Source organism: Haliotis cracherodii, unplaced genomic scaffold, assembly GCF_022045235.1.
Source record: "Haliotis cracherodii isolate W230 unplaced genomic scaffold, xgHalCrac1.p SCAF_5, whole genome shotgun sequence".
NCBI lineage: Eukaryota > Metazoa > Mollusca > Gastropoda > Lepetellida > Haliotidae > Haliotis > Haliotis cracherodii.
The window spans coordinates 44,636,975-44,654,342 of NW_027266308.1; the positions used below are offsets into that span (position 1 = coordinate 44,636,975).

Genomic DNA, 17,368 nt, shown 5'->3' on the forward strand with positions numbered 1-17,368 from the left:
GATGATAGAGTGAAACTCACCACTCTCATCTTGGAAGTAGTGGACCGCACCATCTGTGGTATCCATATGGGAAGTAGCAAGATGGCCACCGGTGTTCATCACGAGGCTTGTCAAGGCTGCTGCTGGTGGGGAGTCACGGCGCCGACGCGATGCCAGTCTCTTTTTAGCACCACGCCTCCTTTAGGTATACGCACAAACATACAAATACATATACATAATAAGGAACAGGGTTAGTGCCTACTCAAGTCACCGATGGTTAAACTGCAGTGGAGGATGCAGGTCGCAAATATAAATCCCTTGTTGGGAAGTTTGAGTGAGTGAGTGAGTGAGGTTTATGCCACAGTCAGCAATATTACAAAGTTTTCAAGACAACCAGATTGTGTTCTTGATGAAGAGTAGTTACATGTTCTGTGTATTGTGAGTGAGTGAGTATTGATTGACGCCATTTTTAGCAATATTATTGCAATATCACGGCAGGGGGCACCAGAAACAGGCTCCACACATTGTACCCATGTCAGGATTTGAACCCGGGACTGTGGCGTTGAGAGCAAGTGCTTTAACCACTAGGCCACCCACTTGCCCCCATGTCATCTGAACATGGGGGCATTGTACAAATGATAAAGAAAAGGAATGGTTATATTGAATGGTGTTAAATAAGTACTGTAGTGTTATGTATTAGCAGTGCACTCAAGAATCAGTGAACAGCATGGATAATTTGGTGACAGAGCATGACCCCATTTCAACTCATACCAAAATATGGAATAAAGATAAAAAAATATGACTTCATCCAAAAGCCCTCAACTAAAACCAGAACCACCAAACAACAGTATAATCAATAGTGATAATATATTTTGCTCTTCTCATCATCAAACAAGGATCTATGCATCTAGCATCTAACAGTCACGCACAAGCTAGTAATGCTATTCACATGGTGCGATAGATTAATATTCATTACAGTCATATTCCTTTGATAACAATAGCAGATGTACAGATAATACTTAAAACATTTCTTTCTGCAAAATGTGCCATCTGGTGTTAGATTCTTAAGGATTTATCTGGTGCTGCTCAGAGGTCTGCAGCGAATGGCAGCAAAAGTTCTCAATTTGAATTAAAAAATTCTTTAGAAATTACAAACACAAAAACATTAAAGTAATCAATTTTTTCACAATATCATGATTTTTGTCGCAATTTGCTTGCCAAAGGCACTTAGTTTGAAATCCTGGATAAATCCATCCTTTACCTACAGCCTAGTAGTTACATTACATAAATATCCAACCTAGAATTAAATTGAGAAACAAATGTTAAGTTGTGAAAGAAGCTTTCAGGAAAGTAGTACAACAGAAGGGAAATGGGAAGACAGACAAGGCCTGCTGACTTATGGTCCAATCACAGAAGTGCAATGTAAGCGCTCCGAGCAAGGGAAAGTGAGCAGCCATCCTACCTTACTCCTTTCCGGTGTTTATTATCTGGTGTCTTCTCCCCTGTAAGAGGCAACAGAGCTGAGAATTCAGTGGGGGTGGTGGATTTGGACTCAGTCTCGTCGGTGTTGTTGGGGGCAGGGGTCCCTCCCCCGGGGGCCCCTCCTATCGCCCCATTGTCCTGTTCAACAGCTTTCCCCTTATCTTCACTTTCTTGCTTTATTTTTTCTATAAATACAGGGTTAGGCGTAAAAGTTCATCCATGTACAAGAATGAGGTCAAGTAATTTAAACAGGAACTAATTTTTTGGCAGTCATGACCAAAAATATAATCAATATCATAGAACAATGAATAGTCTCTAGAAACATTGGATAACTCAGGACATGGGTGCGATAAGGCCTTGGCTAGACACATTGCTACATTAGTCACACCACTAATACATATTTTAAAGCAATAGTTGATAACGATTTTTCACATGATGATACACAACCAGCCAAGACTCTCCCACAACACTGGGGAATTAAGCAGAGAGTTGTCATCTTCTGGGGTTAAAGAAATTTCAATTTTAAATTTGGAAAATTAAACACATAAACGGTAATGGTCATTTTCTTGCATATTTTACGCATATAGATGGAGCAATGTGGGCACCCTGCATCACCACAGGGTGTTCCCATAGAGTAGCTGATTTTTTTTTTAGAGGGAATGACCAGTTTGTGCTAAAATGTTTCATTTTTTTAACGACTTGAATACCCAGTACTTTTTTTAGAGGGACACCAGACAGGGATCAAATAGATCAAATTTGCCCTTTCGTTTGTTTTCGATTGTATTTTTAATACTTTCTCCAATGATATTACATGGTCTATTTACTAAGAAAGGAAAAATATCTTTTTAAAACCTTATTAAATGATATTCATATCATTTGAAACTTCAGTTTGGATACTGAAATATGTCACCAATTCTGTCTTCTACAAACAAATATGTGATAGATGAATATCACTTCTAGGGCAATACAAAATTGGCAGTAAGACGGCTTCGCAAACTATACCCATAAAACTGACACTGAAGTTCTCACCGAAACAAGCTGGCTTTCAAGGGCTGAACAATTTTTACATATATTCCTGGTTTGGCTGGGGAAAAAATATGAGTTAACTGATTATTCATAGTGTAACATAATATCAACAAAAATGGAAGTCCCAATGCTCATTCCTTATCCTACATCACAGAATGCCAGCCTCTCTGATATATATTGTACATGTGTTGTACAGCAGATTTCCTAGTTGTCTCTGACCTGCTTTAGATGCCTCCTCCTGCTTCTCTTTGTCCGGCTCATCATTGTTGTTATTGTTCTGGTTTTCTGAAAGCATGGGCAGTATTATTATTTACCCTCTTATTCCAATAAGTCAAAGATTTAAACCAATTATGTAGGCACTTAGTACAAACATCATAACAGTGTTAATAGTTTGGCATGTATCACAAATCAGCAGTAGAGACTACCATTTGTAGTCCTTTAGTCCTTAAAATTATAACAGATAGTAAAACCCTTAAAAATAGCAAATTTCTACTCGTCCTTGTGATACCATAACTATTGGGCTGTTTGGCAAGGAGTACTGGACTAGAGCCAATTTCTAACTCCGCAAATAAGGCATCCTTCATTATCCATTTTGACTTATCTATTTTGATAAATACCCTGATAACATAGCTTTGTTTAGGAATTGATGTCACCACTTCCATACCTATCGTTAATTTAGCACAGAATGTCTTTTAAATGTGAGAGTAATTGACTGGATGTTGTTTTTGGTTTGGTTTGTTGTTAAACGCCACACTCAGCAATATTCCAGCTATATGACGGCGGTCTGTAAATAATCGAGTCTGGACCAGACAATCCAGGGATTAATATCATGAGTATCGACCCACGCAATTGGGATCGATGACATGCATCAACCAAGTCAGCGAGCCTGACCACCCGATCACCTTTTACGACAAGCATAGTCGCCTTTCACGGCAACCATGGGTTGCTGAAGACCTATTCTACCCCGGATCTTCACGGGTCTGAAGTCTTTAGTATTGTACTATTTGACCTGGACTGAAGTCCAAGTTATGGCAGCGAATGGGTCCAGGGTATTTTTCAAGATATAATACACTGCATAATCGAGATGATACATATAGGTGGAGTTCCAAGAAAAGGAAAAGAATTGGCATGACTGTTGTCATATACTTGTTGTTGTTTAACGCCGCAGCAATATTCCAGCTATATGACGGCAGTCTCTAAATAATCAAGTCTGAACCAGACAATCTAGTGATCGACATCACAAGCATCGATCTATACAATTGGGATACGATGACATGCATCAAGAAAGTCAACGAGCCTGACCACTCGATCCCATTAGTCGCCCCTAACGACAAGTATAGTCACCTGTTTTGGCAAGCATGGGTTTCCCTTTATCAATTCTCTACAATAATACATCAATCTGTGACATCAGGCCCGAGTCTACTAGCCTCAAACTCTTGCCATCATTTTCAGTATATGGTAGTGAGCATGGTGAGTGAGTGAGTGAGGTTTTACGCCTTTTTAGCAATATTCCAGCAATATCACGGCGAGAGGACACCAGAAATGGGCTTCAAGTAGATGGTAGTAATCATGTATGTATCATCCAAAACTGGCTCCCATGGGAGATATTGCTTGGGTGAGATCAAGTGATATCAACATTGTACATATCGCAACAATGAAATTGCATCACAATGGCGTCACAATCAAATGCATGCCTCAGAGTTTTTACACCTTTATCAACTCGTGTTGATATATTTGATATCAAAAGACACTAGGGTGAGATACTCTATTTAATCGCTGACCAAACAATATTCTCGATATAAGAGGCAGAGTGTTGCTTTTTTTAACCATAAAATCATATTTCGGCCCACTCACTTTGCAGCCTAACATATTCTCGGAACCGTTTAAGCTCTTCTGGGTGGTCCTGAGATTTGCAGAGGAGTTCTATCAACTTCTTTTTGATTTCTTCTGGGTCGGATAGATCTGTTGAGCCAGGGCTGGTTGACATATCACCTGCTGCTTGTACAGAGGAAGTTGCTCTTTATCATTTTATTCACAGTACATTTGGTTATCTAACACTCATACATGGCTTGCGTTCAAAGCTGTTTTGAAAGAGTCCAACCATTACAGAGCAGGGGGAACACATACTGTACATCTCTATATCACAAGCCTTTCACTAATGTAAAGCCACCATCGGTGGTACATAACTACAAACAGAATATTCCCCTATACAATAGGAACAGTAGGATGACAATGTACAAGTTGAGTTTCATATAAAGGGGCCAGAGCTACAGATAAGCTGTGTATTTGCATAAAATATCCTCCCTAAAATATTCAAAACCATGTACAGAAATGCATGCATTAAATGAAAAACTCAAATGTATAAAAACAGCACGCGTAAATACCCAATGAAGCTTTTCCAGCAGGTGTACAATGGAGCTAATTTCCGAAACAAAATTATGAGCTGAGTAATTTTTCGAGTCAAGCCTATATTTATAACCATTATATACATCTAAAACATTATAAATTTTTTTTAAATCTCAAAATGTGTACTCATTTTGGGAAAAATCCAATAGAGTGATGAATAGATGAGTGAAAAAATATAGGTTACCAAATGAAAAATGTAATAACCCAATTAAAATAGAAACCTTCAAGTAAAAACCCAACTGCTCAAAAAGTTCTCTGGAGCTCTGAGGGGCCTTTAAAAACACATAAAAGTTTTTTTTGAGAGTGACTGGTTTTGCAAGGTTAGGTCTTATGTCTCTTCAAAGAATGACTTACGTTTGTACATACAGTGTGAGCATTTAAATATATGATGAAATTCATCTCCAGTTACAAGTGAATCACATAAAGTACACACTCTCTGTACATCGTGCCCATGTTGGGGATCAAACAGAACACATGGCTAACACAAAGTGAAAGGATCAAGTATGGGAGTGAGTATGGTTTTACGCCGGTTTTAGCAATATTCCAGCAATACCATGGCGGGGGACACCAGAAATGGGCTTCACACATTGTACCCATGTCGGGAATCGAACCCGGGTCTTCGGCGTGACGAGTGAACGTTTTAACCACTAGGCTACCCGACCGCCCCAGATCAAATATGGAGTTAAACAACATTTGGATGTGAGAATTGAAAATGCTGAAAGTAACAGTAACATGGCTGTAACAGAAATCTTGATACAAACAAATTTAAACATATTAACAACATTAATTCAAACTGATCTGGCCTAAGATACAATGTCATTAAATGCTGGCAGTACAAGCATAGAAGCCCTTACCTGGTGCAGCACTGGGTCCCGATCTGCGTTGGTAGTGTTTGGGTATAGCTCCCTGGCTTCTCATCACCTCCAGCTCATCAGTGCTGGGGCTACTGGGCGTTGTGGTGCACTCCAGACCTGCCAGAGGCTGATACCCTGCATTGTGCTGGTCAGAGCTCACGTCATACGAGCTCTCCCCTTCATTGGTTATTGTGCTTGTAGACTCGGACACATCAGTCTGGGAATGGCTGTCCCCCGAAGTGGCCGACTCACTGTCTGTACTGAACAACCAGTCTAACCCTACTACACTGCTCTGTGTCGAATGATTGGCTCTCTTGCTAGGGTCTTCAGAGCTTTGTAAGTAGCGAGTGATCTTAAATATTCCAAAATCTTTACTCTTTGTACCTCCACCTGAAATTGCAGGACTTGACCCTCGTTCTGTTAATGTGTGAGCGGAGCTGGATGTTCCCCCACTCCCTGGTCTTGACCTTTGACCTTGAACAGGTGGCCTCTCTGCTATAGAGGGGATATATATTTCACCAAGACTAAGATCTGAAGAGTCACTGACACTAGATTGGGGACTATGTCGGACCATTCGAGGCCTGCTCCCACCAGCTGTTAAAGACAATGATGCTGGGCGGGGTAGTGACGGACTTCGACTGACAGCCACAGGTCTTAACTGTTCATGGGGAAGGGCATCATTTGTTACACTTTGTGATCTCTTTGGCAAGTTCTCTTTGAGTAATTCTAAAGATCTAGTACTTGGAGTCCTTAGTCTGTTCCTCACAGCCTCATGCCTTTCCTGTCTCTTGATAGCTGGGCTATCCATCCTGGAATCGGAAGCCAGTCTCCTCATCACCATGTGCCCATCACTGATCTGTCTCTGCAGCTGCTCAGCACTCACTGGGACACGGGCATGGGGGGGCAGGGACATCCGCATCCCCCCTGATTTAGGTTCAGGCTGAGAACCAGGATTACTAGGTTCAAGAGCACTTTTCGATCTGCGAACTGCTCGTCTTTCTCGGCGTAAACGTAACTTTGGAATATATTCTGGTGATAAATCAGAGTCACTCTCTTCCCTCAATCTTGGGGGGTTACTGCCTGACTTCTCAGATGGAGTGTTTTCTGGGATGTGTGGGTTGATCTCCACCTCAACCTGGGTGGTTATGGAATGTGGCAAGTCCGACTTCAGGGCACCTGAAATAGAAGCTGTGTTGCAATAGAAATTTAAGTTCACATACATCACTTATCCAGTGTTCAAATGAAGAATCAAAGTCAACGGTCCTTTTCATAAATCTGTTGATAAGATCTGATCATCTGTGCCTTTTTGAAAGTAACACGGACTCAGGCAGCTAAAACACAACAACAATACCTACTTGTTCTTAAAAAAATTCATAGTCTATCTCTATAGCCCATGGGAAGCACTGTCTTACAAACTTGCCCATCCATTATTTGTTTGTCAGAATTTTCTTTTCTTCAATTTTCAAATTTTGAATCAAATTTTTTATCAAAATATATTAAAAAAATTGTAGTGGGGGTAGCAGGTCACCAAACTGAAACTAGTGCTTGAGAAAGCTGCTTTCTGATTGGCTAATGTCACCATCCTGTTCGTCATTTTATTGGTCTGTCAAAGTTTGCAAAAGGTGGTCCTGATGTGACCTGTAATGGTATGTCATCAGATCTTCAGTGAAGCCTTGTGAGCACTAACATCTGACTTTAACGAGACTGGGAAGTTAACATTCATAATGTGAACAAATGACACAGACAATGACACACCAAAGATGAAAATATTTGTTCCTTATTTCGCAAGCCAGTGCTGTTCATATTACTTGGTTGTCCAAGACATGCAGTGAAACGAGTGCTCCCTATAACTAATACTCTGACAGGAGACTGTTGGAATTGCTAAGTGTAGGAATGACATACTCTCCAGACTGCTCTCAGTGCTATCTGGCCTGTGTCTGGACGCTGACCCTGTCTCGGTACTGAAATCATCACCCTCGATTTCAGCAAGGGGAGCAACTCCATGAGATGATTTAACTGAAAAGAAAACAAGATAAAAAATCATAAAGTACGACATAGAAATTCTGTAGAAAAGATTTTTGGCCAAACAAACAATTCTCATCAATTAGTATGACTGATTAAAATCACATTTGTTTTTTAAACTGAAATAAATCACTATCATGAATGAAACACTAGTAATGTGGCAACACTATTCATGATGTGCAAATAGTTCCATCGCAACATTTCAATACCCAATACAGAGTACAACATGCAACACATTCTGAGAGAGGATCTTACTGTCAGTGTGGGCTCCTGAACTTTCTGCTGACTTTATTTCAGAAATAAACTCTAGTCTGGATCCATGTTCACCCTCCAAAGCTGGAGTTGTCTCCCTTCTTCGGTCAAGTTGAACCATTTCAATACTTTCAGAATTTGCATTATCCCTGAAATAGATGGTCAGTATTGATCATAATGGTCACCATAAACAGTCACATAATTGTCAAAACTCCAAAATCATATCTTTAATCATGATTATCATATTTTCATTTCAGTTTCATTGTTAGCCTTGTATATTACAATAATAATTTTACACTATTCAATTACTGCACTAGAAAATGAAGGGACCATCACCAGAAATTCAACAAAATGATTGTCGTAAGGTAAGCAGTGAATGCATTAAGAACTAATGCAGGATAAGTAAAAAATATGAAAAATCAACAACAAATTAAAAGCAATCACAAAGCTTGATAATCTTTTGCTTTATAATTTACCTGATTTCAATACTTTTAGCCAAATCAGTGGAGCCGGCCTTGCTTCCCTTGTCCGACTTAGGCTCATCTTCGTCCACATCACCGGTGTCATACATATGATGAAGCCTGAAGTTGACCACCTTGACGAGGAGGAACAGCAAGGCAATGACTCCACAGTACACTGTCCATACCAGGACTGACGGTTTCAAGGTCTACAAGGGAAGAGTGGATGAAGGAATCACTTCGACAGGACATCATACAGACAAGACAATTATCATTATAGACGGCATTAATGCATTAAACTTGTAACATACTGGAAACAAGTTTAATGTATTAATGTTGTCCACTAATGAATACAACATTAAAAAACTATCGATGTACATATGTAAAGCAATGTGTATTAGAAACAAGCTGGCACCCTGAGTCTCCAACTACCTGTATTACCATTGTATCATCAATCTCATTTAAATCAGATCTTAGTTCTCGCTACCGCTAAACAAAGATCTGAGGACATCCCATTACGGGTCACGTCAGACCGACCTTGCATGAACTTTGACCGACCAATGGAATGACCAATCAGAAGGCAGCTTTCTCGTGCTTTACGGCACTAATTTCAAATTGGCGACTACGCTTTGAAACATATTTTGACAAATTCTCAATTACAAATTTGAAACCTGAACAAAAGAACATTATGGAATGGCTAATAGATGGGCTAGATTGTATGGATTCAGTCGTTTAACCCGTAACTATTGTTCGGAATAAAGTTTTCGAGGTTGCAAGATAAGAAATCACTTTCCAACTGTCACTTTCATATTCTGGTAAGCGACGCTCTGATTGGTCGGATGAAAGGTCGTTCTGACGTGACCCCTAATGGGATGTCTTCAGATCTTTGTTTAGCGGTAGCGAGAACTAAGGTCTGATTTTAATGAGATTAATTGTATCATGGGCCTATGGCCTACAACACTGAATGAATAAAGTTGATTGACAATTATCAGGGGCCATACAGAACTTCAAAAGAACTTCAAGGACCCCTCTCCAAAATTAAAGGCCATGCAGATTCATATATATTTCCGTTCATATTGTGTTGGAATCAAGCATATTCACCTCGACCAGAAGCAGATGATAATTGCAAGAGAGATAACAAGGATTAGTGATCATAAATATATCACACACAATGTTTTTTCAAACAGATTTCAATTATTTTTCAAACAATAAACAGATGAATTACTTCGCAGGAGGTCACAAAATTTTAAGGTAAATTATCCGTTTGTAAAGTTTTTTGAGCCACAAAAAAAAATGTTAGGACTTGTCTGCGCAAAACCTCCTAATAATGACGATAGAAAACAGGGCAACATAGTGCACTAAACCATCCCTCTGTCCTTAAGATGACAGCTTGTTCTGTGTTCATGGGGTCAACAGCTATACAAACATATTTATCTCTTAAAGAGGTCTCTTAAACATGTCAATTGGAAACTCAGGGATCAATTTAGCTATATAAACCATGCACTAGTGGAACCTATTATTGAAAAGTGAAACTTAATATCTATGTCTTTAAATTATCCTTTCTTATTAAAAAGGCATTTTCAACATGTATCAATATCGGTGCAAAAAACTCTACGAGTCTACGAGCCCGAACATTGCTCTTAGCATAATTTTCAGTAGACTTTAGTGTTATTATATGGACTGTTTTAAGCTTAGCTCACAAGGCCAAACAGACTTTTACTAGTATCTTGCTTTGGACCAGTTGCTAGCCTGCAATAAATATTGTAATATTGCCACTATGTATTGCAATATATTGCAACACAGTTTCAGCTAGCAATACAGTTTCAGCTAACAATACCTCTCAACAATCACATATAAAATGACTCATCGTCGAGCAATGATAAATTGTAAAACTTACACCATGGAACAAAAGTCACTCTTAACAAGAAAACACAGTTATCACAACTGAATCTCCAGCCATGGGTCACATTAGAATTTTGGTTGTTCATATACAGTCAAACACTGTTGTGTCGAAGTTGTAGGGACCTACTTATATACTTTGAGTTATCCAAGGTTTGACAACCTAAAATGATGAATAAAGAAGGAATACACAGGGACAAAGCTTTTACTTCAAGTCAACCTCAAGTTCCACACATCAATGTTCAACACAAGTGTTTGACTGTACAAGGGAATATACATGAAGAAAGGGGGGTAACTCCAGAAGAAGGAAAACTTATGGCATTAATCTTTTAACTAAATCTTGACAAGTATTTCTTAGATAAGCATGCCAAGTTTTATTCATGTAACTTCAGTAGTTTCTGAGAAGACTTGTCCTCAGTGTAGCCACCGCACGAAGTAAAACAATGAAACTAAATAAAAATGTATTTGAGTCAAAGTCGGGGACTGCTAAGGAAACACATCCAAACATCAAAAGTCACCAGTCCACCATGTGTTTGATACACATGCAAAGTTTCATAATAAAATTTTAACCAGTTTCTGAGTTATGCTCCGCAAATAAAACGGACAGACAGCACCCGTTCCTATATCCCCCTCCCCTTCATGGTGGGGGGATAATAAATGTCACTTTACAATTAAATCATTGACATATTTTTTCACTTTATCTTATTTATTACTCGGTTGAAAAAAACTCTTGGTGCATCATTATTTCCTTACTGACGTAACAATGACGTGAACAAATATTATAACAAATCAACTAAACTGTGTACAAATAAAAAATCATGTAAAGATTTATGTTGGCATATGATGTATTTATAAACGGAAATAAAATACTTCTCATAACATGAAAAGCATCTTCTATAAATAACAATCAGTGAAATCTCAAACCCTTTACATTGGTTCAACTCACAAACTGAATGCTGCAGCAATATTCTAGTTATATGTGACGTCAACCTATCCAGGTATATAATGTCAACCTATCAAGGTGTATGACTTCAACCTATCCAGGTATATGATGTCAACCTATCCAGGTATACCATGTCAACCTATCAAGGTATACCATGTCAACCTATCAAGGTATACCACGTCAACCTATCCAGGTATATGAAGTCAACCTATCCAGGTATATGATGTCAACCCATGAAGGTATATGATGTCAACCTATCAAGGTATACCACGTCAACCTATCCAGGTATATGAAGTCAACCTATCCAGGTATACCATGTCAACCTATCAAGGTATATGATGTCAACCTATCCAGGTATATGGTCTCAACCTTCCCAGGTATATGATGTCAACCTATAAAGGTATTTGACTTCAACCTATCCAGGTATATGATGTCAACTTATCTAGGTATATCATGTCACTCTATCCAGGTATACCACATCAACCTATCCAGGTATGTGACGTCAACCTATCCAGGTATATGACGTCAACCTATCCAGGTATATGATGTCAACCTATCCATGTATACTGCATCAACCCATCCAGGTGTATGACATCAATCTATCCAGGTATACCACGTCAACCTATCAAGGTATATGACGTCAGCCTATCCAGGTATACCACGTCAACCTATCCAGGTATAGCACATCGACCTATCCAGGTATACCACGTCAACCTATCCAGGTATATAATGTCATTCTATCCAGGTATACCACGTCAACCTATCCAGGTGTATGACGTCATCCTATCCAGGTATACCATGTCAACTTATCCAGGTATATGACATCAACCTATCCAGGTATACCACATCAACCTATCCAGGTATACCACGTCAACCTATCCAGGTGTATGATATCATCCTATCCAGGTATATGATGTCAACCTGTCCAGGTATATGATGTCAACCTATCCAGGTATACCACGTCAGCCTATCCAGGTATACCACATCAACCTATCAAGGTATACCACGTCAACCTATCAAGGTATACCACATCAACATATCCAGGTATATGACGTCAACCTATCCAGGTATATGCCGTCAACCTATCCAGGTATATGACGTCAGCCTATCCAGGTATACCACGTCAACCTATCCAGGTATAGCACATCGACCTATCCAGGTATACCACGTCAACCTATCAAGGTATACCATATCAACCTATCCAGGTATACCACGTCAACCTATCCAGGTATATGATGTCAACCTATCCAGGTATACGACGTCAGCCTATCCAGGCATACCACGTCAACCTATCCAGGTATACCACATCAACCTATCCAGGTGTATGACGTCATCCTATCAAGGTATACCACATCAACCTATCAAGGTATACCATGTCAGCCTATCCAGGTATACCACGTCAACCTATCCAGGTATAGCACATCAACCTATCCAGGTATACCACATCAACCTATCAAGGTATACCATGTCAACCTATCCAGGTGTATGACGCCAACCTATCCAGGTATATGATGTCAACCTATCCAGGTATATGACTTCAACCTATCCAGGTATATGACGTCAACCTCTCCAGGTATTCTACATCAACCTATCAAGGTATACCACTTCAACCTATCCAGGTGTATGACGTCATCCTATCAAGGTATACCACATCAACCTATCAAGGTATACCATGTCAACCTATCCAGGTATATGACGTCAACCTATCCAGGTATAACATGTCGACCTATCCAGGTATATGACGTCAACCTATCCAGGTATATGACGTCAACCTATCCAGGTGTATGACGTCAACCTATGCAGGTATATGATGTCAACCTATCCAGGTATATGACGTCAACCTATCCAGGGGTTCCACATCAACCTATCAAGGTATACCACGTCAGCCTATCCAGATATAGCACATCAACCTATCCAGGTATACCACGTCAACCTATCAAGGTATACCATGTCAACCTATCCAGGTATACTACATCAACCTATCAAGGTATACCACGTCAACCTATCCAGGTGTATGACGTCATCCTATCAAGGTATACCACATCAACCTATCAAGGTATACCACGTCAACCTATCCAGGTATATGACGTCAACCTATCCAGGTATACCACGTCGACCTATCCAGGTATATGACGTCAACCTATCCAGGTATATGATGTCAACCTATCCAGGTATACCATGTCAACCTATCAGGTATATCACGTCAACCTATCCAGGTGTATAATGTCAATCTATCCAGGTATATGATGTCAACCTATCCAGGTATATGATGTCAACCTATCAAGGTATACCACGTCAACCTATCCAGGTATATGAAGTCAACCTACCCAGGTATATGATGTCAACCTATAAAGGTATATGATGTCAACCTATCTAGGTATAAGACGTCAACCTATCAAGGTATACCATGTCAACCTACCCAGGTATATGATGTCAACCTATCCAGGTATATGACATCAACCTATCCAGGTATATGACATATGACATGACCTGGGTATGATGATATACAATCAGCCATGTTACAAAGCCTAACCACCTGTTTCACATTTGTCAAATTTTAGACTAGATGTTACCATGGTTACTGGTGATAAATTTTAACCAATAATGCCATAGAACATATCTCTTAGAAAAAAACCCATAATGAATGGTGAACTTGTCGTGGAGAATAGACATTGTGACTAAAATGAACTTTTGATTAGAAAATCAGAATATTTGTAAACAATCTTTGTTCTAACTTAAAAACTATTGGTTGTCTTTTGTAATTGTTTTGCTGTTGTACATCCATGATGTGTTACATACAGGCTTGTTTTTCATTCAGAAGTAGCAATACCAATCTGAAAGTTGTTTTTTTTCTTAAAAATTTGACCACCTACATTGAATGTAAGGCAAAGAATTGAAGTCTAATTTACAGAAAGGAGTGTCATATCTGATAATGCACATCACAAAGGATTCCTACTACAACTCTGCAAAATAGGTAAAATTGATGTCACTTTTTTCGTTAATCATGTTTACTTTCACAATTGCTCTTTAAAACAATTTGTGACCGTTAAATAGCAATCTAAATCTTTTGCAGCTAGTTTACTTGTAAATCTAACTCACTTAATCTATTCAACCCAACTCTTGGTAATCCTATGATACTATTGAGTGTGAGTGAGTATGGTTTTATGCCGCTTTTAGCAATATTCCAGCAATATCACGGCGGGGGACACCAGAAATGGGCTTCACACATTGTACCCATGTCGGGAATCGAACCCGGGTCTTCGGCGAGACCAACGCTTTAACCACTAGGCTACCCGACCGCCCCTATGATCCTATTGAACCCCTCTAGTATGCTCCAATAGAGCTGATGGTGTTATTGCAGTCAATAATATTGTTATTTTAAGCATATTTCTTTAAAGGGAAAAGCACACTTATCTCTGTCTTTTTGACAACTACAGTTAAAATGGTGCTTTTACACCTGTCTGCCTTTTGGACACATTCGGAGAATCAAGATGTCAGCTTGTTTCAGCTTAATTTTTTACTGCCTCGATTCAGAAATAGTGGGGGCGGTAGGGTAGCCTAGTGGTTAAAGTGTTTACTTGTCGCCCCAAAGTGTGAGAGTAGTGAGTGAGTATAGATTTATGCTGCTTTTAGCAATATTTCAGCAATATCACAGCAGGGGACACCAGAAATGGGCTTCACACATTGTACCCATGTCGAGAATCGAACCCGGGTCTTCGGCGTGACGAGCGAACTCTTTAACCACCAGGCTACCCGACCACCCTGTCGCACGAAAGACCCCAGGTTCGATTCATCACATCATGGGTACAAAGTGTGAAACCCATTTCTGGTGTCCCCTGCCATGATACTGCTTGAATGTTGCTAAAACTAGTAAGAACTGCCTAAAATCTAACACACTCACTCACTCAGAAATACTGACCACAAGAAAACCCATACAGAACACAAATACTCTCATGATACTCTTTGGATGTAGATAAAAAGTGTTCAGAAAAAAACAGGGCATATAAAATATCCACAGCAATATTACAGCTTGGTTTTTGTTGTTTGCCATTCAGAACTGTCCATTTGTGTTTGCAACCTTCGTCTGGAGTTTGGTTTCACAAAGCAATTAACTTAGTGTGTCAACCTTAGGGCTAAGGTTGGGATCATATGTCTGTATGGCAACATCTGTTGAAATCATTACTTGAGATACCGTCAAAAACAGGACAGTTTAGATTTCACTGCCTTTTTCAAACAATTTGTAAGTGCTGATGATTTAGACTTACATAATCGTCAAATGTAATTTCTAAACAGAACTGTTATGAAACTATGGATAACTTCTACCAAATTGTAACTTATCTTTTATAATTGCATGTGTTTACATTGTTTTTAATTAATCCTAGTTAAAATGTAGCACAACAAATTCTGGATGAACAAGGACTATATATTTAGAGCAGTTCCCTGTGACCTAACAAAATATGAATCCAGTCGCAGAAAGAATATGAGAAGAAAAAAAGACTCATGCCTCGATACATTTAGTCAATTTCCAAGGTAGAAAAATTAATAATATTAGTAGTAAGTATTTAAATGTTCAAGTGAAAGTGCTGAAATGAAATGCTCCGTAATCAGCTTCCAAAACAAACATATTTGGGGGTGTGGCCTTAAAGCTACCGACACAGCGGCGACAACTGTTTTCATTGGCTGATACGTTTGCTGCGTTTATCTATCCTGTGATTCTTAGCCGTTATACGTATACTGTTTATGCTATTTCTGTTAATCCTAGAAAAATAACAACATTGTATACGTCGTTGAACTGACCTTTGATCTTGACATTGTGAATATATAAAATAATAATTAAACAATAACCAGCGTTCCATTACTAAAATTTGGTTTGGGTTAAAAAATACCAGCTGCCTTTGGCCCTTTTCCACACAACAAATGCCCCTCAGGGATTAATCCCCCGAGTTAACTGACTTCTGAAGGCCTCTAAAGTGTTGTTACTAAGGTGACATAAGTTGTCGACATGGTAATCAAATGGATGAGCAGACAGACAAAAAGATGTAATGTATTAAGAAATCTGAAGCAGATTCAGGAAGACTGAGCACTGACCTGATTGTCTTTATCATTGCAATTGAACAATGCCTCAAAAATGGGTACCCATCATAACTCTCGTAAAGGGAATCCCCCTCAGTGGTGGAAGTTTTCATTTGGGGGACGACTTTGTCTGTTTTACGGTATTTCCGTTTTTCAAATTTAATTTTGGCCAAGTATTTGTGAATAAATATTCCCTAATGTATCAAAATCTGCAAAGTGGCTATGTTGACTTTACTTGCTCTTAACACATATATTCCATTAAAACCTGTCACTGTTTGTCTAGTTTGTGAAAACTTGTGACTGTAATTATGTCTGTGTTGGAGCAGATGAAACATTGGAGTATGCACATATTTCATAATTGATACAAAATATTTTCGCTGCCTCTGCCTGATGGGGACATATGTAACAAATCCCTTTTTTTAAAAAAGGGGCGGTCAGGTAGCCTAGTGGTTAAAGCGTTCGCTCGTCACGCCGAAGACCCGGGTTCGATTCCAGACATGGGTATAATGTGTGAAGCCCATTTCTGGTGTCCCCCGCCGTTATATTGCTGGAATACATGTATTGCTAAAAGCGGCGTAAAACATACTCACTCACTCACTCACTTTTTAAAAAAAAATATATCTTTAATAAATACAAACATTATATAAACCTTATTGTGTTAAGGTTGGCCTCAGGTTTTGATCATAACTAAGGTTAACTTTAGTAAGGTTTCATGCCAGAGGATGTCAACCTTACAAATGTCTAAGGTAAAAACTTAAGACTCATGCTCACTTTAGTGTTAAGGTTTTGTGAAATAGGGCTCTGACTATGACCTTAATCAAGACACAAGCTCTAGATTCAACAATTACCAAGTACAATTACCAACAAATAAATGACCCAACCATATCTCACATTAACCCAAAAGATGACCTTGACCTTTGATAGACATTCCACCAGCATTTCAAGTAGTACCTAGAAAGGTCATCTTGAGAGGC

General features: G+C 39.1%; 1 protein-coding gene across 5 annotated transcripts in view; it reads right to left on the bottom strand.

Moving 5' to 3' along the window:
• LOC139443994 (pecanex-like protein 1) overlaps window positions 1-17,368 on the bottom strand; it is a 51,653-nt gene that overhangs the window by 32,456 nt on the left and 1,829 nt on the right. For 3 of the 5 annotated variants that reach the window (XM_071224895.1, XM_071224893.1, XM_071224898.1), the window contains exons 2-9: window positions 8,498-8,688; window positions 8,025-8,170; window positions 7,650-7,763; window positions 5,748-6,923; window positions 4,342-4,485; window positions 2,707-2,772; window positions 1,442-1,646; window positions 21-178 (exon numbers count right to left, since the gene is read on the bottom strand). In XM_071224895.1, the coding sequence (XP_071080996.1) occupies window positions 21-178; window positions 1,442-1,646; window positions 2,707-2,772; window positions 4,342-4,485; window positions 5,748-6,923; window positions 7,650-7,763; window positions 8,025-8,170; window positions 8,498-8,688 (2,200 nt within the window). The remainder of the gene's footprint in view (window positions 1-20; window positions 179-1,441; window positions 1,647-2,706; window positions 2,773-4,341; window positions 4,486-5,747; window positions 6,924-7,649; window positions 7,764-8,024; window positions 8,171-8,497; window positions 8,689-17,368) is intronic. The other 2 variants (XM_071224894.1, XM_071224897.1) reach the window with 2 other exon arrangements.